Genomic DNA, 23,877 nt, shown 5'->3' with positions numbered 1-23,877 from the left:
AGTATTTTTTCCCCCAGAAAAAGTCCTGTTTTTTTTGGTAAATAAAAATAAAATAGTAGTAATAAATTCCTATTTTGTGTGAAAACTGTTCAGTCAAGTTTTTTTTTTTTTTTTTTTAAATGTCGTATTTTTACCAAATAAAGTAAAATTTTTCTGGCAAATCATTTTTTTTCTCGATAAGTTGTAATATTTGGAGACTTTTTGTAAAATTAAGTCTGATTTTGTGCGATTAAAAGTCTTCATCTACACTAAACACATTTGTTTTTATTTTGTGCTTTAATCTTGAAATTAAATTCATTTTTTGTATATATATATATATATATATATATATATATATATATATATATATATATATATATATATATATATACATTTATATATATATATATATATATATATATATATATATATATATATATATATATATATATATATATATATATATATACAAAAAATGAATGTGTTTTGGATATATATATATATATATATATATATATATATATATATATATATATATATATATATATATATATATATATATATATACATAAAATAAAAGTATTTTTTTAAGAAAAAGTCTTAATTATACTAAATAAAATCGAATGATCCTGGTAAAAAAAAAGGAGTGGTAGTAGAAAACATTTTTCTAGCCGACGATACATGTTTTTTTCTGAAAAAGTCGTAATTTTGCAAGAAAAACATTTTCATGTAGAGATCTGATATTGACATCAGATATCGGTCCGATATCAGCAAAAAAACAAATCTTGGATTATATATGCTTTCATGTAAAATGTGCGATACAGGCAGTACTGCAACATGTTTACTTGTGTGTGATATCATGTGCCATACAAGCAGCCCTGCAGCGTGTTTACTTGTGTGTGATATCATTTGCTATACAAGCAGTCCTACAGCGTGTTTATTTGTGTATGTGATATCATGTGCGATACAAGCAGCCCTGCAGGGTGTTTACTTGTGTGTGATATCATGTGCGATACAAGCAGTCCTACAGCGTGTTTACTTGTGTGTGTGATATCATGTGCGATACAAGCAGTCCTGCAGCGTATTTACTTGTGCAAAATAAACATCTAAATGTCCTCCAATAAACACACAATTTCTTCTATTTTAGTCAAGTCATTTACAAAAAATAAACATGCTACTCAATAGGTTACTAGCAGCTACACAACAGCTAAGCACACGATAGCATCATGGAACAATAAAACAGCACATTTTTCAATATTAACAAGTATCAAATAATTATAGTTGCATAGTCTCGTAGGCAGTAACAAACGTGTCCGCATTTTCAATTTACTGCGTCATGAGTTATGAATTATTGTGGCCATCTTACTAATGTTTTCCCACGACATCAGCTTGACCCTGGAACAGATTATTTCTATTTACATGATTTCTTACGGGGTCAACTGAGGTTAAACGATGAGTATGAACACAAAAAAATAATTAATTTAACACCAATTATTTTTTGGTTGATCAATCCAGGAAATGATTTGAAATAGACTTTTGTTTTTTTTATGTCTACTAAAAAGTCCCACATGCCAAACTGCTTCCTCTAGATTTAGTTTGCCGCTGGTTGGACCCAATTCTGTCCTGGTTTGATCAATGTGTTCTCTTGGGCCAAGAGTGCACAATCAGCACATATCTGTTAGCACTGTTTGCACGCCGCCCTCGCCAGGCGCATTAGCAGGTCACTCGGGCAACGCAGCAGAGGGAAAACAATCACATTTATTTGTTATTATTCCTTTCAAAGTAATTAGGTCAAATAAAAAGAAAAAAATAGATTAAAAAATGATTTATAGGTGTAATTATTGCTTTTTTCCTTCTCTAAAATTCATATTGTTTTGAAGTAATAAAGGCTTGTATTGATAAATAAAATATTAAATAAAAGCATATTAAATCATTTAAAAAAAATAGACAAAAAATATATTCAATATTATTGTTTTTTATTGTCTAAAATGTATATCACTTAAAAAAATATTGAACAAAAAGTAATTTAAAAAATTGAAGTAAAGAAAATGGATACAAAATAATGCACATTTGTAATAATTGCTTCTTCTTTTTTTCCCCCTAAAATTATATTGTTTTGAGGTATTAAAGGCTTATATTGATAATTAAAATATTGAATAAAAGCATATTAAATAGTTAAAATAATACACAAAAAATGATATATTCATTATTATTGTTTTGTATTGTCTAAAATGTATATTACTTAAATAAAATATTGAACAAAAAATTGAAACATTTAAGTAAAAAAATAATAGATACAAAATATTGCATATTTGTAATAATTGTTTTATTGGCTTATATTGACAAAAGTAAATATTTCAAAAAATTATGAAAATTAAATAAAGCCATAAATTAGAAAAGGAAATCATATAATTGTTATTATTGCTTTCCATTGTCTAAAATGCAGAGAACTTGGAGGTATTAAAAGTAATCAGAAATAATCAATTGATTAAAAAAGATATATATTATAGTTGTAATTATTGCTTTCTTTTCTAAAATTCATATTGTTTTGGGGGTATTGAAGCTTCTATTGGTAAATAAAATATTAAATAAAAGCATATTAAATAATACATTAAAAAAATAGACAAAAACCATATATTCGTTGGTATTGCTTTTTATTGTCTAACATGTATATCACCTAAATAAAATATTGAACAAAAAGTAATTTTAAAAATTGAAGTAAAGAAAATGGATACAAAATAATGCATATTTGTAATAATTGCTTTTTGTTGTCTAAAATTCCTATTGTTTTGGGGGTATTAAAAGCTTATATTGACAAAAGTAAATAACAAATAAAAGCATATTAAATAAAATAAAAAGTAGACAACAAATTATATATTCATTATTATTGTTTTTATTGTCTAAAATGTATATCACTTAAATAAAATATTGAACAAAAAGTCATTTGAAATATTTAAGTAAAAAAATAATGGATACAAAATATTACATATTTGTAGTAATTTTTTTTTTCCCCTAAAATTCATATTGTTTGGGGGTATTTAATACTTACATTGACAAAAGTAAATATTAAAAAAAATATTATGAAAATTAAATAAAGCAAATGATGGACAAGAAAAGCATATATTTATTATTATTGCTTTCTATTGTCTAAAATGCATAGAACTTGGAGGTATTAAAAGTAATCAGAAATAAACCATTGATTAAAAAAAATATTTATATTTGTAATTATTTCTTTATTTTCTAAAATGCATATTGTTTTGGGGGTACTAAAGGTTTATATTGATGAATAAGATATTAAATAATAAAATCAAAATACACAAAAAAATAATACATTCATTATTATTGCTTTTTATTGTCTAAAATGTATATCACTGAAATAAAATATTGAACAAAAACTAATTTGAAAAATTGAAGTAAAGAAATGGATACAAAATAATGCATATTTGTAATAATTGCTTTTTTCCCCCTCAAATTCATATTGTTTTGGGTTATTAAAGGCTTATATTGACAAATCTAAATATTAAAAAAATATGATACAAATTAAATAAAGCAACCATATAGTTGTACTTATTGCTTTCTTTTCTAAAATTCATATTGTTTGGAGTATTGAAGGCTAATATTGTTTGATTAAATATTAAATAAAAATCAATTATAAATAATAAAAACAATATTATTGCTTTCCACTGTCTAAAATTCATACCACTTACATAAAATATTGACTACAAAGAATTAGAAATAATGAAAAGGAAAACAATTGCATATTTGTAATAATAGTTTTTTTTATTTTCTAAAGTTCATATTGTTCTGGGGTATAAAATAAAATATATACAATTAAATATTAAAGAAAAGTAATAATACATGTTGTATTGCTTTCTATTGTTTAAAATTCATAGCAGTTGAAGGTATTAAAAGTAATTACAAAAAAATGATGAAAAAATTATTTCTAGTGTAATTATTGCTTTTTTTCTTTTGAGGGTACTAAAGGCTTGTGTTGTTGAATACAATATTAAATAAACATAATTATAAATAATAAAAACAATCAAAAATAGACAAATGAAATCATGCATTGTATTCATTATCATTGCGTTCTAAAATTCCTAGCACTTAAATTAAATATTGAATGAAAATAATTAAAAAAAACAATAAAAATCAAAATAAATAGAAAAAAAAATAATGCATATTTCTAATATTTGCTTTAATGTTTTCTAAATGTTATATTGTTTGGGGTACTAAAGGTTTGTATTGACAAAAATAAATAACAGCAATGATAAATAATTAAAAATTAAAAATAGACGAAAAAAAATCATCTATTCCTTATTATTGCTTTTTGCCCCAAATTCAAAGCACTTAAAATATTGAATTAAAGCAATTAAAATTGATGAAACGTTTTTAAACATCTATTAATATTGTTGTTTTTTTATTTTCTAAAATTCATATCATTTGGAGGCATTTTTTCAGAATTACTAAATGAAAGTAATTAAAATATGTAACATACCAAAAAAATAAGTCAAAAATCGTACTAATAATTATTCTTTTTTTAACCATCTAAAATTAATTGCATTCGGAGCTATTAAAGTCTATATAGTAAAACATATATATTGAATGAAAAAAAATATTAAAAAAAATAATGAAAAGTTTAAAAAATAGATTAAAAAAATAATGCATATTTCTAATATTTGCTTTTTTATTTTGTAAATGTTATATTGTTGGGGGCACTAAAGGTTTGTATTGACAAAATAAATAACAGCAATCATAAATAATAAAAAATAAAAAACAGACGAAAAACAATCATCTATTCCTTATTATTGCTTTCTATTGCCCCAAATTCAAAGCACTTAAAATATTGAATTAAAGCAATTAAAAATGATGAAATGTTTTTAAAAACTGATTAATTTTGTTGTTGTTTTTTTTCTAAAATTCATATCATCAGTGGCATAGTGGTTAGAGTGTCCGCCTTGAGATCGGTAGGTTGTGAGTTCAAACCCCGGCCGAGTCATACCAAAGACTATAAAAATGGGACCCATTACCTCCCTGCTTGGCACTCAGCATCAAGGGTTGGAATTGGGGGTTAAATCACCAAAAATTATTCCCGGGCGCGGCCAACGCTGCTGCCCACTGCTCCCCTCACCTCCCAGGGGGTGATCAAGGGTGATGGGTCAAATGCAGAGAATAATTTCGCCACACCTAGTGTGTGTGTGACAATCATTGGTACTTTAACTTTTTTTTATTTATTTGGAGGCATTTCTTTTAGAATTAAAAATCGTACTAATAATTATTCGTTTTTTTTTAATCATCTAATATGAATGGCATTTGGAGGTATTAAAGTCTATACATATAAAAAACAAAAAAAACAAAAAACAATCAAAATCAGAATCAGAACTACTTTATTCTGATTTTATTTATTCTGTATTAAAGTCTATATATTTAAAAAAAATATTAATCAGAATCAGAATCAGAAGTACTTTATTCTGATTCTGATTCTCATTATTATTATTTTTAGATATATAGACTGTAATAGCTTCGATTGCTATTCATTTAATAATAATATTGAATAAAAGTACATCAAATAATAAACGAAAAAATGTGATACTGATTTGAAAAATAAATAAAACATTTCTAGTCTTTAAGGAGACATTGGTATGAATAATTAAAAAACATGATGGAACAAATACAATATTTATCTTATCATCTCAGCCCGGAATGAGTCAAAGTTTTAAAATGCCAGTAAAAAGAAACTTACCCGGAGTGCAGAGAGTGAAGAAAAGTAGGCATTTATTTGCATCCATGGTCCTTGTCAAGCGGCGCCACGTCGCCATAGTAACAGTGCCGTCCTCGCCTCAGCGCATCTTATTGAGCAGACAAACAATGTTCTCCCTGTCTGTCCGCCCCCTCCCCCGCACTCTGACTTCTGGACTGAGCGGCGCCTGCCTGGCGTCTCCTGGCTCGCTGGAACCTTCTGCATGCGCTCCCCTCCTTGCTCGCCACGCTTCAGTCCCTCTGCGGGCTGGCGTCCCTCCCCCTCGCTCGCTCGCCCGTCGCCTCCCTCTATTCCTTTCACACGGCTCCCAACTGAGGACGGACACTTTGCACAGAAAAACAACAACAAGCTCTATGCTAGCTCCGAGGTGTGCCTCAAGGCTGCGTCCTTTGCCCCCTTCTGCTTCCAAACACAGGCGTGTAAAACAGTCAGAACTCCTCAAGCTCCTCTATTTACCTGCTCAGTGGCCTTGTGGTTAGAGTGAGTTCAAACCCCGGCCGAGTCATACCAAAGACTATAAAAATGGGAGCCGTTACCTCCCTGCTTGACACTCAGCATCAAGGGTTGGAATTGGGGGTTAAATCACCAAAAATTATTCCTGGGCGTGGCCACCGCTGCTGCTCACTGCTCCTATCACCTCCCAGGGGGCGATCAAGGGTGATGAGTCAAATGCAGAGAATAATTTCGCCACACCTAGTGTGTGTGTGACAATCATTGGTACTTTATTTAACCCAAGTCATTCACAAAAGGCTAGGCTAAAGGCTACCAGCAGCTACGCAACAGCTGAGCACACAATGGCACACAGGCTAGACATAGGTAAGAATCATGGAACAACAAAACAGCACATTTGTCAGAATAAACACGTGTCAAATAACTATAGTCACATATTACTCACACATACAAAGTCTGTGAGGCCGTATATTAGAACGTGTCCAGTAACAAACGTGTCCGCATCATTCAAATTACTGCGTCGTGAGTTTAACTTTATGAGTTATTGTGGTCATCTTACAAATGTTCTTCCACGACAACAGCTTGACCCTGGAACAGACTATTTCTATGTACATGATTTATTATGAGTTAAACTGTGGTTAAATGATGAGTATGAACGCAAACAAAAATAAATCATTGATTTAACACAAATTGTTTTAGTTTATCAATCCAGGAAATTAGGTCAAATAGACACATCTCTCTCTCTCTCTCTCTCTCTCTCTCTCTCTCTCTCTCTCTCTCTCTCTCTCTCTCTCTCTCTCTCTTTTTTTAATTTATTTTTATTTTTATACTTATAGGGCTGTGAATCTTTGGGCACCACGGGATTTGATTCTACACTTGTGGGTAACGATTCGAGTACCCTCTGAAGAAGAGTGAGTTTGATTTGCTAAAGTTTTTGGTCAGTTTTTGTTTGAGCTAATTTCTTAGTGCTCTGCTTTCTTTTTCCCTCCTCTTGGAGCGCTTTAATTTGTCGTTTTCTTTGCTCTTTATAGTGTAGTTTCTGTTTATAGCTTCTCGTCTCTTCCTCTTCGTGAGCGATTTTCTTTTGGTGTAGTTAATCATAGATTGTTGTTTTTTGTTATTAGATCCGTGTAAATTTTGCTATCGACATTTTTCCTCCCTCGGGAGTGATTTTCTGTTTATTGTGTATCAAGTCTAGAGTTTATAACCATTTGTTTGTTCACTCTGTCTGAAGAGAGTTCTTAGAAACTGCAGAATAAAAGCCTGCGTCAATCGTTCCCCATCTGCAACTGAGTCCTCATTCTTGCCAAGACATAACAGTATACTCTGGCCAGTTATGGACTCAGCAGAGGCCAAACAACTGACGTCTTTCTGAAGGGGCTCGGAGCTTCCATACAGGACCTCCTCGTTCCCCTGGACCTACCCGACAACCTCTAAGCCCTCATCGCACTCGCCATCAGGACGGACAACCGACGAGCCCAGCTCAAACAACAGCGAGGTGGAGAACCGTCTGCTGCAGGAAGAACCACCCGTCCTTTCGCACCTAGCTGGTCAACGACTCAGCCTTCACCCCTGGAGCTACTTCCTCACCTCCGTACTGATCGGGAGGAGGAACCCATGCAGCTGGGGAGAGCCTGACTGACCCCAGAGGAGCGACGCAAGCAGCTGATGGATGGGAGATGTTTTTACTGTGGAGAGGGCGACCATCTTGTCGTTTCGTGTCCAACCAAGGGATCCCAGGCGGTGAGTCACGTTCCGGCTGTACCTCAGATGCCACGCACTCTCACGATCACTCATCACACGGCCTCAGATCTAGAGGCGCTAATAGACTCTGGGGCAGACGAGAGTCTGATGGACTGGGGTTTAGCTAGGAGACTAGGACTCAAGTCAGAACCGCTAGCTAAACCCATTAGGGCCAGGTTTCTGAATGGTAAGGAGCTTTTCACCATCACTCACATCAGTGAACCTGTCCAAATGAACATTCACTGCCATCAGGAACAGATTTGTCCATACTTGATTACTTCACCCTCTCATTCTCTGATCTTGGGGCATCCATGGCTGTACCAGCATAACCCTCATGTTGACTGGAAAACAGGGAAGATCAGCGAATGGGGAAGGGAATGTACCAAGTACTGTGTTTTTTCTACTGTCCAGGGAAAAAGTGTCAAGGAAATTAATCTTTTTTCTGCCAATCCTGCCACAGACTCAGAATTTCCGCACCTGTATTTGGTTCCCTCCTGTTATCACCACCTGTGACAAGTCTTCAGCAAGACAAAGGCCCTGTCACTTCCACCCCACCGATCCTACGACTGTGTCATTGACCTGCTGCCCGGTGCCACTATTCCCAAGGGGCGTCTGTACTCCGTCTCTGGTCCAGAAAGGGCTGCCATGAACGATTACATCTCGGCATCACTGGAAACTGGCTTGATTCGCCCGTCATCATCTCCAGCAGAGCAGGGTTCTTCTTTGTGAAGAAGAAAGACGGGTCGTTGAGACCCTGCATTGATTACAGCCCACTGAATGACATTACCATTAGGAACCGTTACCCTATTCCCCTCTTGTCTTCCGTCTTCGACCAACTTCAACAGGCTAAAATATTCACCAAGCTGGACCAAATAAGAAAGGGAGACGAGTGGAAGACTGGATTCAACACACCCAGTGGCCACTACGAATACAGGGTCATGCCCTTTGGACTCACCAATGCCCCCGCCGTGTTCCAAGCCATGATCAATGAAGTTCTAAGAGACTTCCTGGATCATTTTATGTATGTCCACCTTGACGATGTATTGATTTATTCACCTGACAGTGACACTCACCAAAACCACGTAAATCAGGTTTTAAAGAGACTCTTTGTCAATGACTTATATGTTAAAGCTGAAACGAGTGTTTTTCATGCCAACACTGTCTCCTTCCTGGGCTTCATTTTAGCCCCTGGAAGAGTGCAGATGGATCTGGTTAAAGTTAGCGCTGTGGCCGATTGGCCTGCACCTGACAGCCGCAAGAAGGTTCAGCAATTCTTGGGATTTGCTAACTTTTACAGGCGGTTTGTCAGAAGCTTCAGCACAATAGCTGCTTCTCTCCACGCTCTTACCTCCACCCAGGTGCGGTTCCACTGGTCTCCAGAGGCAGAGATGGCCTTCCATACACTCAAGCACCGCTTCACCTCAGCACCCATCCTCACCATTCCTGACCCTCAACGCCAGTTCGTAGTGGAGGTGCACGCTTCTAATGAAGGATTTGGAGCGGTCCTGTCAACGCTCTCAACAGGATGGCAAGATGCATCCCTGTGCCTTTCTGTCGCGGCGACTGTCCAGAGTAGAAAGAAATTATGATGTCGGCAATCGGGAGTTGCTGGCGGTGAAGCTCTCTTTAGAGGAATGGAGGCATTGGCTCGAGGGGGCCGAACACCCATTCATCGTCTGGACGGATCACAAGAATCTTGAATACATCAAGAAGGCTAAAACACTCAACTCTCGCCAGGCCAGGTGTGCGCTTTTCTTTAACCACTTTTCCTTTTCGCTCTCCTACAGGCCGGGGTCCCGCAACGTCAAGCCAGACGCCCTGTCACGACTATTCGACCCCGAGCTTGAGGCCAAGCAACCAGAGACCATCCTTCCACTGAACTGTGTGGTAGGAGCGGTAACTTGGCTAATAGAAACTGAGGTAAAGCAAGCTAACGGCGTGGCCCCACCACCGAGGGGATGCCCTGATAATCGGTTGTTTGTCCCCACTGAGCTGCGTCCCCGGGTGATTCATTGGGCTCACACCTCGCTGCTTTCATCCAAGAGTTAAAAGAACTATGTTTGTGATCTCCCGGCGGTTCTGGTGGCCAGCCATGGAGACGGAGGTCCGGGAGTATCTATCTATCTATCCATCTATCTATCTATCTATCTATCTATCTATCTATCTATCTATCTATCTATCTATCTGCACCTAACAATTCGATTCTGATTCCTGGGGTGACGATTCGATTCAGATTTGATTCTCCATTCAAACCGATTCTCTCAGTGTAATATTTGGTCTAAATCTTATTATGGAACTTTTTCAAAAAAAGTTACAGGTTAGAGAAGCTCCTTCTGGTTGCTTGGAGATGGCCTGAAAACACCTTTTTAAAAACTGATTCTTGTTGAAAAAAATAAATAATAGGTTTTTGATTATTATGAATCAATTTTGAATCGGAATGAATACAAAATGCGATTCGGTGGTGCTTACATTTTTAGTGCACCCCTACTGCACTTCCTGTTTACATAATAGTGGAGCTTTAACACCTGCTTTAAAAAGAGATGCTAACAAGTAATAATAATAATAATAATAATAACTTTTCTAAGTACCCAAAGTCACTTTACATGTAGAACCCATCATTCATTCACACCTGGTGGTGGTATGCTACTTTCATAGCCACAGTTGCCCTGGGATAGCATGGCGCCTCAAGGTCAAGGTGTATTTACAAAGCACCTTTTAAACAACGACTCAAGCTGCCCCGAAGAATTAAAAAGACCGACCAAAAAACGGTTGATGAAATTAAAAAAAAAATGGTTTAAAAAAGAAATAGGCTGAAAAACATTCTTTCTTGGACACGAGAGGAGCTAACTCTTGCACGTCGCGTCTGAAGGCGGACGCGCTTTTCAAAAAGCAACCTTGACTTTTGTCACGTCTTTGCAGCACTAAAGTGTTTCGTTTTTTTTCACACCTCCGCTGTAAAAAACCTCCATCAGACGTTTTCTTGTCCACGCTCCCACGGAGCCCGGCCTCCGCAGCGTGTCGATATTTCTCTTCTGATCAAAAGCATCTCCTGCTGACTAACCGCCATGACGCTTGTGTACGGTGTGCCGACTTTGTGGGAGGGGCTTAGCAGCAGCCACCACTTTGCTAAATAGGAAGACTCCAAATAATCCACTGAGTCAAAAACCACGGCAGTGCTTTCTAAAGTGTGGCCCGCGGCACATTCTAAAAATAGAAATACATGAAAAAGAGGAATAAAAGAGCAAACTGGTGAAATGTGACGAAGAAAAAGTTGCAATCTTGACTCTAATAACTCAAACCATGCAGGCTGCTTTTGTCTTTGAAGCTGGCATTGCTCAAAATATAATAATGAATCAAAATCATTGTTGTTATGAATTATTGACATATTTAATGTTCCAATTACTTCACATCTAATATTACCCTTTAACATTTATAGGGGGCAAAATATTGCATATTTTGTGTTTTTGCGATATAAAAAAAAACAGTTTTTTTTTTTGACAAAAAGGACATAAAACATTTTTAGAAAATGTTTTACATTGTATTAACAAATATGTTAGGGTGAAAAAATTGCATATTTTGTATGTTGGCCATTATTTCTTTCTATGTGACGAAAAGGGCATAAACCAAAAAAACAAAAAATGTTTTAGATAAAATAAATAATATTGACGGATACATTTTAAGTTGATCTAGAGACTTAAAAGGTTGAAAAAAAACACAAATAAAATAATAGAAATAATAATCAAATCAAAATCGATGTTGTTATGAATTATTGACAAAAAAGGGATACACCAGACAAACAGGAAAATAATAATAATAATAATATTGACAGATAAATATAAAGTTGATCTAGGGACTTAAGCATTGAAAGTAAAGAGAACAAATAATAATGTATAAATAATTTTTAATACTTTTATTAGTGGGACCTTTATGGATCCCTGAGAATTATAGTGGGATTTGTTAAAACTGTCATTGCTCAAAATATAATAATGAATCAACATCAATGTTGTTATGAATTATTGACCTATTCAAGGTTCCAATTACTTCACATCAAATATTACACTTTGAAATTTATGGGTGGCATTTATTGCATATTTTGTGTGTTTGCCATAAAAAACTGGTTTTTCTTTGACAAAAAGGACATAAAACATTAAAAAAATAAGTTTTACATGGTATTGACAAATATTTTGGGGTGAAGAAAATTGCATGTTTTGTATGTTGGCCATTATTATTTTCTATGTGACAAAAAGGGCATCAAACCAAACAAAAAATAAATTACAAAAAAAGTATTGGGACACTTAGGACTACCACTGGACAAAAGTATTGGGACACTTATGACTACCACTGGACAAAAGTATTGGGACACTTAGGACTACCACTGGACAAAAGTATTGGGACACTTATGACTACCACTGGACAAAAGTATTGGGACACTTATGACTACCACTGGACAAAAGTATTGGGACACCTACACTGGCCAAAAGTATTGGGACACTTAGGACTACAACTGGACAAAAGTATTGGGACACTTAGGACTACCACTGGACAAAAGTATTGGGACACTTACACTGGCCAAAAGTATTGGGACACTTAGGACTACAACTTGACAAAAGTATTGGGACACTTAGGACTACAACTGGACAAAAGCATTGGGACACTTAAGACTACCACTGGACAAAAGTATTGGGACGCTTACACTGGACAAAAGTATTGGGACACTTATGACTACAACTGGACAAAAGTATTGGGACACTTAGGACTACCACTGGACAAAAGTATTGGGACACTTACACTGGCCAAAAGTATTGGGACACTTAGGACTAGAACTGGACAAAAGTATTGGGACACTTCGGACTAAACGTAGACAAAAGTATTGGGACACTTAGGACTACCACTTGACAAAAGTATTGGGACACTTACACTGGCCAAAAGTATTGGGACGCTTACACTGGACAAAAGTATTGGGACACTTAGGACTACAACTGGACAAAAGTATTGGGACACTTAGGACTACCACTGGACAAAAGTATTGAGACACTTACACTGGCCAAAAGTATTGGGACACTTAGGACTACAACTTGACAAAAGTATTGGGACACTTAGGACTACAACTGGACAAAAGTATTGGGACACTTAGGACTACCACTGGACAAAAGTATTGGGACACCTACACTGGCCAAAAGTATAGGGACACTTAGGACTACAACTTGACAAAAGTATTGGGACACTTAGGACTAAAACTTGACAAAAGTATTGGGACACTTAGGACTAAGACTGGACAATAGTATTGGGACACTTAGGACTAGCACCTGCCAAATATGCGGGCCCGACCAATGCTGCTTGCAGCTTTAATAGGGACGGTGTGGCGCAGTGGGAGAGTGGCCGTGCGCAACCCAAGGGTTCCTGGTTCAATCCCCACCTAGTACCAACCTCGTCATGTCCGTTGTGTCCTGAGCAAGACACTTCACCCTTGCTCCTGATGGGTGCTGGTTAGCGCCTTGCATGGCAGCTCCCTCCATCAGTGTGTGAATGTGTGTGTGAATGGGTAAATGTGGAAGTAGTGTCAAAGCGCTTTGAGTACCTTGAAGGTAGAAAAGCGCTATACAAGTACAACCCATTTATCATTTATCATTTATAATCATGCTTACATTTTTACTGTCGTTTTTTTTGTCTGATTTTATTTCGACAATATGCCGCGCAGCCGCGGGCCAAAAAAAGCTTGAGCTGCGGGCCGCAAATGGCCCCCGGGCCACATTTTGGACACCCCTGATTTAGAGACTTAAGGGTTGGAAAAAAATACAAATACAATAATAAAAATAATAATGAATCAAAATCAATCTTGTTATGAATTATTGACATATTTAATGTTCCAAATACTTCGCATCTAATATTACACTTTGACATTTATAAGGGGCAAATATTGCATATTTTGTGTTTTTGCGATATAAAAAAAACAGGGTTTTCTTTGACAAAAAGGGCATAAAGCATAAAAAAATATGTTTTACATTATGTTGAAAAAAAAATGTAAGGGTGAAAAATTGCATATTTTATGTGATTGCCAATATTTGTTTCTATGTGACAAAAAGGGCATAAACCAAACAAACAACACAAAAATTAAAAACAATTAAAAAAAAAATTAAATAATATTGACGGATACATTTTAAATTGATATCAAGATTTAAAGGATGAAAAAAATACTAATAAAATAATAATAAAAATAATAATGAATCAAAATCAATGTTATGAATTATTGACATATTTAATGTTTCAATTACTTCACATCTAATATTACACTTTAACATTTATAGGGGGCAAAATATTGCATATTTTGTGTTTTTGCGATATAAAAAAAACAGGGTTTTCTTTGACAAAAAGGACATAAAACATTTTTTTTTTTTAAGTTTTGCATTGTATTGACAAATATGTTAGGGTGAAAAAATTGCATATTTTGTATGTTGGCCATTATTGTTTGTTTATGTTACAAAAAGGGCATAAACCAAACAAAAATAAAATAATTACAAAAAAATAAAATAATAAATAATATTGACGGATACATCTTAAGTTGATCTGGAGACTTAAAGGTTAAAAAATAAATACTAATAAAATAATAAATCAAAATCGATGTTCTTATGAATTATTGACAAAAAGGGCATAAAACAGACAAACAGAAAAAATATATAAAAAAATATTGACAGATAAATATGAAGTTGATCTAGGGACTTAAGGGTTGAAAGTAAAGGGAGAAAAAAAAAAAAAAAATATATATATATATATATATATATATATATATATATATATATATATATATATATATATATATATATATATATATATTATTTTAACACTTTTATTAGTGGGACCATTTTGGATCCCTGAGAATTTGTGGAATTTTTTAAAACTGTCATTGCTCAAAAATAATAATGAATAAAAATGTATGTTGTTATAAATTATTGACATATTCAAGGCTCCAATTACATAAAAGCAAATATTACACTTTGAAATATTTTTGTTGGAAAATATTGCGAATTTTGTGTTCTGAAGTTGATCTATATATTTAAGGGTTGAAACTAAAAAACCCAAAACAAATAAGTATGAATTATTTTTTGCACTTTTATTTGTGGGACCCTTTTGGATCCCTGTGAATTTTAGTGGGATTATTTTTTTCCAAAAATAAATACAATGAATCAAAGTCCAGTGTAATATTTGATGTGAAGTAATTGGAACATTAAATACAGTATGTCAATAATTCACAACAACATTGATTTTGATTCATTATAATTTTTTGAGCAATAACAGTTTAAAAAAAACAAAAACAAAACATTCCCAGGGATCCAAAATGGTTTCACTCATAAAAATGTTCAAAATGAGTCACACTTTTTTTTTAAACGCTTAGCTCAGCTGAACTTCATTTATTTACTTCGGATGTCAGTACTCACACACGGTACCATGTCACGTACTGTAAATAATGTCATCGCTCCTCCTGCCAGGTATTAATGATAACTGCCGCCTTGCATAACAGAAATAGGCGAAAAGACTAGAAATCATCTCCGAAGTCAAATTCCATGGCACACTTGCTCATGCCTGGGAACGCAACAAAGACGAGTCAAATAATTGATGTGATCGCTCCTCCTGACAGTTATTGATGACAACTGCCATCCTGTATAGTAGGAACGAATAAAAAAGACTAGAAATAATCCTAGAAGTCAAAGTCCATTGTACACTTGCTCTGCCTGGGGACACAAAAAATACCCAGTCAAATAAGTGATACTTGATCCCTCCTCCTGCCAGTTATGAATTATATCCGCCACCTTTCATAATAGTAACAAGCAACCAGTCTACGAATATTCCCAAAAGTCAACGTTCTCGGCACACAGACTGATGCAGGGACACACAGTATAGATATGTCAAATAATGAATATGACTACCTGCCAGTTATTAATGACAACTGCCATCCTGTATAATAGAAACAAACAAGAAAGACTAGAAATAATCCCAGAAATCAAAGTCCATTGTACACTTGCTCATGCCCGGGAACACAAAAAAGACCCAGTCAAATAATTGATAATTGACCCCTCCTCCTGCCAGTTATGAATTATAACCGCCATCTTTCATAATAGAAACAAGCATCAAGACTGCAAATGTTCCCAAAAGTCAATGTTCACGGTACGCGGACTGATGCAGAGACACACAGTATAGATATGTCAAAGAATTCATATGAACCTGCTAGTTATTAATGACAACTGCCATCCTGTATAATGGAAACAAAACAAACAAAACTAGAAATAATCCTAGAAGTCAAAGTCCATTGTACAGTTGCTCATGCCTGGGAACACAAAAAGACCCAGTCAAATAATTGATAATTGACCCCTCCTCCCGCCAGTTATGAATTATAACCACCACCTCAGTTGACAAGAACTTATTTGACGAGAAGGAGAAGTGGCGGGTTGTGCGCCTGGCGGTCCTTTCCGTCAAAGACACTGAGGATATCTATTTGGAACGGCAAATCGGATAACATCTTGGAGAAGCTTCTCGCTCTGCAAGGCGAACTCGTGCTCAACTTGAGAGTGGTCAACTGGAGCTGACAGATCATCGGAATGCGTTCGCTCGCCTCACCGAAAACAATCCGTGTCCACAATCGATTGCGTTTGTCTCGCCCTCTCAAATAATTGTGTTCAAAACGACGAAAGCTGAAGTGTCAGCGGGTAAGACACCAAAAAAAACGACTCCCTCTGTGACACCCCTTAAAAGCGATTGCATTCTGTTGTCGGTGGTTACTTTTGCTTAACCTGCCGCTCGTGTCACCTTTTGAATTCTGCCTGGCAACCGGCGACTTTGTTGAAAAACACACATTAGAGTGGAAACATTTCAAAAGTATACATCTTTTATTTCACATTTCTTTCTAGTATGACCGTAACTCCTTACCAGATGGCGCTATTTACAGCCCAACTGTTATATTTAATACAAATAAGGATCGTGTGCCTGATAAAATGTCTCTCTCGTCATGGACGCGCCCATGCATGCTAAGAGCTAAGATAAATATTGACGCTAGTGAGGGAGCCGTGACACGGCCGGTGAACAGGACAGAGCTTTTATTCCTTTTGGGCTTTTATTTTGTAGCGAGGATCAATACTTTTCCTACTCAGGTATTGAAAATCAATATTTGAGCTAAATTATGCGATGTTGATCATGTCTTGATGTGTTTTCTCCTATTGATTACTGGCCTTAACTGACTTATTGCACGTCCTCGAACGCATCACACCTTCCTGCAGATAATTACAGATGTTGATATTGATTACCAATGCTTCAAGTCATTTATGTTGTTCTGAACTCCTGTTTCAAAGGCTCCGTTTGGAGGTTTTGCGTAAATGTTGCTTAATTTCCCGTTGCTGACGTCGTCACGAACAAATTCTCAATACAAAAATTTCATGTAAAAGAAAATAAAGTGTAGTATTGTCAGAATAAAGGTGTTTTTAAGGAAAATAAAGTCATACTACAAGAATACAGTCGTATTCCACGCAGTTGTAATTTGTCGTAAGAATTAAAAAAAACATTGTAATTTTAAAACAGTTGGAACATGTATTTTTTTACGCGGGGGAAATTATGTTATTTATGGGAAACATTTTAAATGTTTAATATTTTAACAAAGTTGTGTTTTTCTCAAAAGGCATGTTTACATAAGTGTACAGTAAATCCTAAAATGTTCAGTTAACAAAAAGGTTTTAAGAAAAATACAACTTTAAAAGTACTTGAATAAAGTATTTTTTTGGTGGGGGGGGGAATGGCATAATCTTAAGAATTAAATGTAATATAGTTAAATAAAAATTAAAAAAAATTCTCAAAAGGCTCAAAAGGTTATATGAAAAATAAAACTGTAAAAGTATTAAAAAATATATTTTTTGCTGGAAAAACAAACAGTTGGAAAACAGTTTTTTTTCACGCGGTGGGAAAATTATGTTATTTATGGGGAAACATTTTTCATCTTTGTAATACTTTAACAAAAATGTATTTTTCTTAAAAGGCGTAGTTACCTAAGTGTACAGTAAGTCCTAAAAGTTGTAGTCAAAAAAAGGTTTTAAGAAAAATACAACTGTAAAAGTAATTGAATAAAGTATTTTTTTCTGAAAACAAAAACCGATCTGAATTTTAAAACAGTTGGAAAATATGTTTTTTTATGTGGGGTAAATTATGTTATTTATGGGGGAAACATTTAATATTTGTAATATCTAAAGTTGTATTTTTCTTAAAAGGATCAGTTACCTAGGTGTACAGTAAGTCCTGAAATTTTCAGTAAAAAATATATTGTAATTTTTAAAACAGTTTTTTTCCAGAAATATTTTTTGATTTTAATCATTGAGAGAAATGATTACCTTGACATCAAAGCAATGATTTATTGGCCTTTATAAGAGGAATTTATTGTACTTTTACTGCGTACACGTTTTGAAACAAATACTCAAGCGTTTCAACTTGGAACAAATGACTTGGAAAGTGTTTTGTCACTTGGAAGTCAATCAGTGTTTGACTTGTGCAGGTGCCACTGGAATTATTCTTGTTTGTGTTCACATAATCCAGTCATTATTCTTGTTTGTTCACATAATCCAGTCATTATTCTTGTTCATGTTCACATAACCCAGTCATTAGTCTTGTTTATGTTCACATAATCCAGTCATGATTGTTGTTTATGTTCACATAATCCAGTCATTATTCTTGTTTATGTTCACATAATCCAGTCATTATTGTTGTTTATGTTCACATAATCCAGTCATTATTGTTGTTTATGTTCACATAATCCAGTCATTATTCTTGTATATGTCCACATAATCCAGTCATTATTGTTGTTTATGTTCACATAATCCAGTCATTATTCTTGTTTATGTTCACATAATCCAGTCATTATTCTTGTTACATAATCCAGTCATTATTCTTTTTGATGTTCGCATAATCCAGTCATTATTCTTGTTTGTGTTCACATTATCCAGTCATTATTCTTGTTTGTTCACATAATCCAGTCATTATTGTTGTTTATGTTCGCATAATCCCGTCATTAATGTTGTTTATGTTCGCATAATCCCGTCATTATTCTTGTTTATGTTCACATAATCCAGTCATTATTCTTGTTTATGTTCACATAATCCAGTCATTATTTTTGTTTATGTTGACATAATCCAGTCATTATACTTGTTTATGTTGACATAATCCAGTCATTTTTCTTGTTTATGTTCACATAATCCAGTCATTATTCTTGTTTATGTTAACATAATCCAGTCATTATTCTTGTTTATGTTCACATAATCCAGTCATTATTCTTGTTTATGTTCACATAATCCAGTCATTATTCTTGTTTATGTTCACATAATCCAGTCATTATTTTTGTTTATGTTCACATAATCCAGTCATTATACTTGTTTATGTTGACATAATCCAGTCATTATTCTTGTTTGTTCACATAATCCAGTCATTATTCTTGTTTGTTCACATAATCCAGTCATTATTCTTTGTTCACATAATCCAGTCATTATTGTTTTTTATGTTCGCATAATGCAGGTATTATTCTTGTTGATGTTCGCATAATCCAGTCATTATTGTTGTTTATGTTCGCATAATCCAGTCATTATTCTTATTTATGTTCACACAATCCAGTCATTATTGTTGTTTATGTTCGCATAATCCCGTCATTAATGTTGTTTATGTTCACATAATCCAGTCATTAATGTTGTTTATGTTCACATAATCCAGTCATTATTGTTGTTTATGTTCGCACAATCCCGTCATTAATGTTGTTTATGTTCACATAATCCAGTCATTAATGTTGTTTATGTTCGCATAATCCCGTCATTATTCTTGTTTATGTTCACATAATCCAGTCATTATTCTTGTTTATGTTCACATAATCCAGTCATTATTCTTGTTTATGTTCACATAATCCAGTCATTATTTTTGTTTATGTTGACATAATCCAGTCATTATACTTGTTTATGTTGACATAATCCAGTCATTATTCTTGTTTGTTCACATAATCCAGTCATTATTCTTTGTTCACATAATCCAGTCATTATTGTTGTTTATGTTCGAATAATCAAGTCATTATTCTTATTTATGTTCACACAATCCAGTCATTATTGTTGTTTATGTTCGCATAATCCCGTCATTAATGTTGTTTATGTTCACATAATCCAGTCATTAATGTTGTTTATGTTCACATAATCCAGTCATTATTCTTGTTTATGTTCACATAATCCAGTCATTATTCTTGTTTATGTTGACATAATCCAGTCATTAATCTTGTTTATGTTCACATAATCCAGTCATTATTCTTGTTTATGTTCACATAATCCAGTCATTATTCTTGTTTATGTTGACATAATCCAGTCATTAATCTTGTTTATGTTCACATAATCCAGTCATTATTCTTGTTTATGTTCACATAATCCAGTCATTATTCTTGTTTATGTTGACATAATCCAGTCATTAATCTTGTTTATGTTCACATAATCCAGTCATCAAGGGTCTCCGGGCAGATTCCCTGTTAAGAGCTGAGGGCGCCACATTAAAGTCACATGGTAATAATTTAATTAGTGTACACGAGGCTCCTTGCTTATATATGAGGGGCCGTTAGGGACATTATTCAGAATTACCTCTTACATACACTACTGAAATGCTCTCACACAAACAACTGAAATCTTTTTCTTTTATACACACTACTGAAACACTCTTATATACACTACTGAAATGCTCTTACATACACTACTGAAATGCTCTCACATAAACAACTGAAATGTTTTTCTTTTATACACACTACTGAAACACTCTTATAAACACAACTGAAATGCTCTTACATACACTACTGAAATGCTCTTATAAATACTACTGAAACACTCTTATAAACACTACTGAAACACTCTTACATACACTACTGAAACACTCTTATAAACACTACTGAAATGCTCTTACATACACTACTGAAACACTCTTATAAACACTACTGAAATGCTCTTACATACACTACTGAAACACTCTTATAAACACTACTGAAATGCTCTTACATACACTACTGAAACACTCTTATAAACACTACTGAAACACTCTTATAAACACTACTGAAACACTCTTATAAACACTACTGAAACATTCTTACATACACTACTGAAACACTTTTATAAACACTACTGAAACACTCTTACATACACTACTGAAACACTCTTATAAACACAAATGTATCACAGTGTTATTTTGATATTTGCAATAATAAAGTGGGCAACCTCATACAGGTCTGTATAACAGGTTCCTTATTTATTTAGTTTTTACAAAATGGTTGAACAAAATGTTAATTTGCAGAATACACTGCACAAGTGAAGAAAACATTTTAACAAACCTTATAATTCCCATGTTCACTGAATAAAGTGCAGAATTGAAGTGAAAGTGTCTATTCCATAGTTGCCATCAAATTGAAAAATGTTCATTGTTGTCTCATTAATGTTTACATCTGTCTGGAATTACACACCGACAAGTATTGAAAGCATATGAATAATAAGACATAAGGAACCTTTCTGAGCCAAAAAAGGTTGTTTTCAACACGCTGTTGAAAATAATAATCACAATGTTTCTATGTGAAATTTATTGAATGTTCCAATTAATATATTTGTGTGCAGAGAAGTTCCATGAATCCAGAGGCTGTTTATTCCGTCTTTGTTGACTCTGAAATAAGAATGTAACAATCAGATCACATGAAAACAGCTAAGACGATATAAGTCATACAGGGAAATGCATTTTTAGACAATATGATTAGCCTGAGCGGCTAGGGGACACCAAAATATGGATTAGAAAAGACAGATTGAAAATTATAATACAAAATATTTTTTTCCAGCGGGCCGGATGTTGGACTTTGGCGGGCCGTAACCGGCCCGCGGGCCGTAGTTTGGGGACCCCTTATCTAGTCGATAGAAAAGCGCTAAATAAATGTAATCCATTATCATTAGTATTTGATTAGCTACTGACGTACCACGACGTGACTCACATTTCGACATGTTACCATTGTAGCGCACTACAATGCCATATGTCGCCTTACATTTCGTGTGATTCTACAATCATTTAGAAATAAATAATGTCTAATTACCTTTTCCTCCTCTTGCTTCGATGTCCATGAACTGAAACGTTGCACTTGATGATGCTGCAGTGTAAACTCGCAAGGTAACATTTGCTCCAGGCTGCTTGGCTGTCGGGAGGAGAAAGACACCTGTGTGGCCGCTCAGGTGCCGCGTCCTGCAGGGGCGACCCACGGCGCCAGCCCGATCCTTGTTGCATTGAAAGTCTTCTTATATTCTCCGCTGAAGCCCTCAAATTATGAAGTGGAGCTCCCGCCTCGGTTAAGCTACTTGTCGGCAGACATTTTGTCAACAACTTGGCTTTAAAAAAAACAACAACAACAAAAAAAACTTGTCTGAAAAGGGGCGGGGATTATTGGTGACCGGAACCGGAATGCAACATTGCTCACACACACTACTAAAATGCTCTTACACACACTGGTGAAATGCTTGCATACACACTGGTAAGATGCGCTCATACACATAACTGAAATCTTTGCACACATACTACTGAAATTGTTGTCTCTCACACGGACGTGTAAAAAGCACACACACACACAGGTGAAATCCGTTTATACATACTAGTGAAAAATAATTCCATACGTGTGTGTGTGTGTGTGTGTGTGCGTGAGACAAAAACATTTCAGTAGTGTTTATAAGAGTGTTTCAGTCGTGTATGTAAGAATGTTTCAGTAGTGTTTATAAGAGTGTTTCAGTAGTGTTTATAAGAGTGTTTCAGTAGTGTATGTAAGAGTGTTTTAGTAGTGTTTATAAGAGTGTTTCAGTAGTGTATGTAAGAATGTTTCAGTAGTGTTTATAAGAGTGTTTCAGTAGTGTTTATAAGAGTGTTTCAGTAGTGTTTATAAGAGTGTTTCAGTAGTTTATGTAAGAGCATTTCAGTAGTGTTTATAAGAGTGTTTCAGTAGTGTATGTAAGAGCATTTCAGTAGTGTTTATAAGAGTGTTTCAGTAGTGTATGTAAGAGCATTTCAGTAGTGTTTATAAGAGTGTTTCAGTAGTGTATGTAAGAGTGTTTCAGTAGTGTTTATAAGAGTGTTTCAGTAGTATTTATAAGAGCATTTCAGTAGTGTATGTAAGAGCATTTCAGTTGTGTTTATAAAAGTGTTTCAGCAGTGTGTATAAAAGAAAAACATTTCAGTTGTTTATGTGAGAGCATTTCAGTAGTGTATGTAAGAGCATTTCAGTAGTGTATATAATAGTGTTTCAGTAGTGTGTATAAAAGAAAAAGATTTCAGTTGTTTGTGTGAGAGCATTTCAGTAGTGTATGTAAGAGGTAATTCTGAATAATGTCCCTAACGGCCCCTCATACTTATAATCCTTTTATTACAACTCAGTACTCTTCTTGCATATACTGTAACTGAATATTTTTTTTTAGTACCAATATCACACAAGTCGCAATATAAGCGGCAATCAGCGACGAGTGTGTGCGCCAGCCATATTGCAGGCACGCACACAATATACATGACTGTATAAATACATCACTGCCAGAGGGTCGGATGCAATAAATACTAGAATTCCTCTATCGCGTGGGTGGGTGGGTGGGTGTGTGTGTGTGCGTGTGTGTGTGTGTGTGTGTGTGTGTGTGTGTGTGTGTGTGTGTGTGTGTGTGTGTGTGTGTGTGTGTGTGTGTGTTTTCTTGTATTTCTACCCTTCTTAAGACACCAACAAGGAAAAGTAGCTTCCATATGAGGAGGTGTGAACAAGTTAGGACATAAATCATGGTCCCAGTACGGAAAACCATTGCATCTAATAGAGAATGTCTCATTTGCACCCCTGGTGGTGAAATCTATCAAAATGAGGGTGGTCCCAAAAAGAAGGGGGTTTTCAAATTGACTGTGGTCGCTTTTAAAAG

General features: G+C 34.6%; 1 protein-coding gene across 2 annotated transcripts in view; it reads right to left on the bottom strand.

Moving 5' to 3' along the window:
- Positions 1–5,920, bottom strand: part of LOC133622680 (neuronal acetylcholine receptor subunit alpha-2-like) — a 52,191-nt gene extending 46,271 nt beyond the window's left edge. The window contains exon 1 of one of the 2 annotated variants that reach the window (XM_061985533.2): positions 5,720–5,920. In XM_061985533.2, coding sequence (XP_061841517.1) covers positions 5,720–5,795 — 76 coding nt within the window. In that variant the 5' untranslated portion in view covers positions 5,796–5,920. The remainder of the gene's footprint in view (positions 1–5,719) is intronic. The other variant, XM_061985534.2, reaches the window with a different exon arrangement.
- Between the last annotated feature and the right edge of the window lie 17,957 nt (positions 5,921–23,877).

The sequence above is a fragment of the Nerophis lumbriciformis genome, linkage group LG23 (genome assembly GCF_033978685.3).
Source record: "Nerophis lumbriciformis linkage group LG23, RoL_Nlum_v2.1, whole genome shotgun sequence".
NCBI lineage: Eukaryota > Metazoa > Chordata > Actinopteri > Syngnathiformes > Syngnathidae > Nerophis > Nerophis lumbriciformis.
Note: the sequence above shows the minus strand (reverse complement) of the source record. Positions and strands in the feature narration are given on the sequence as shown.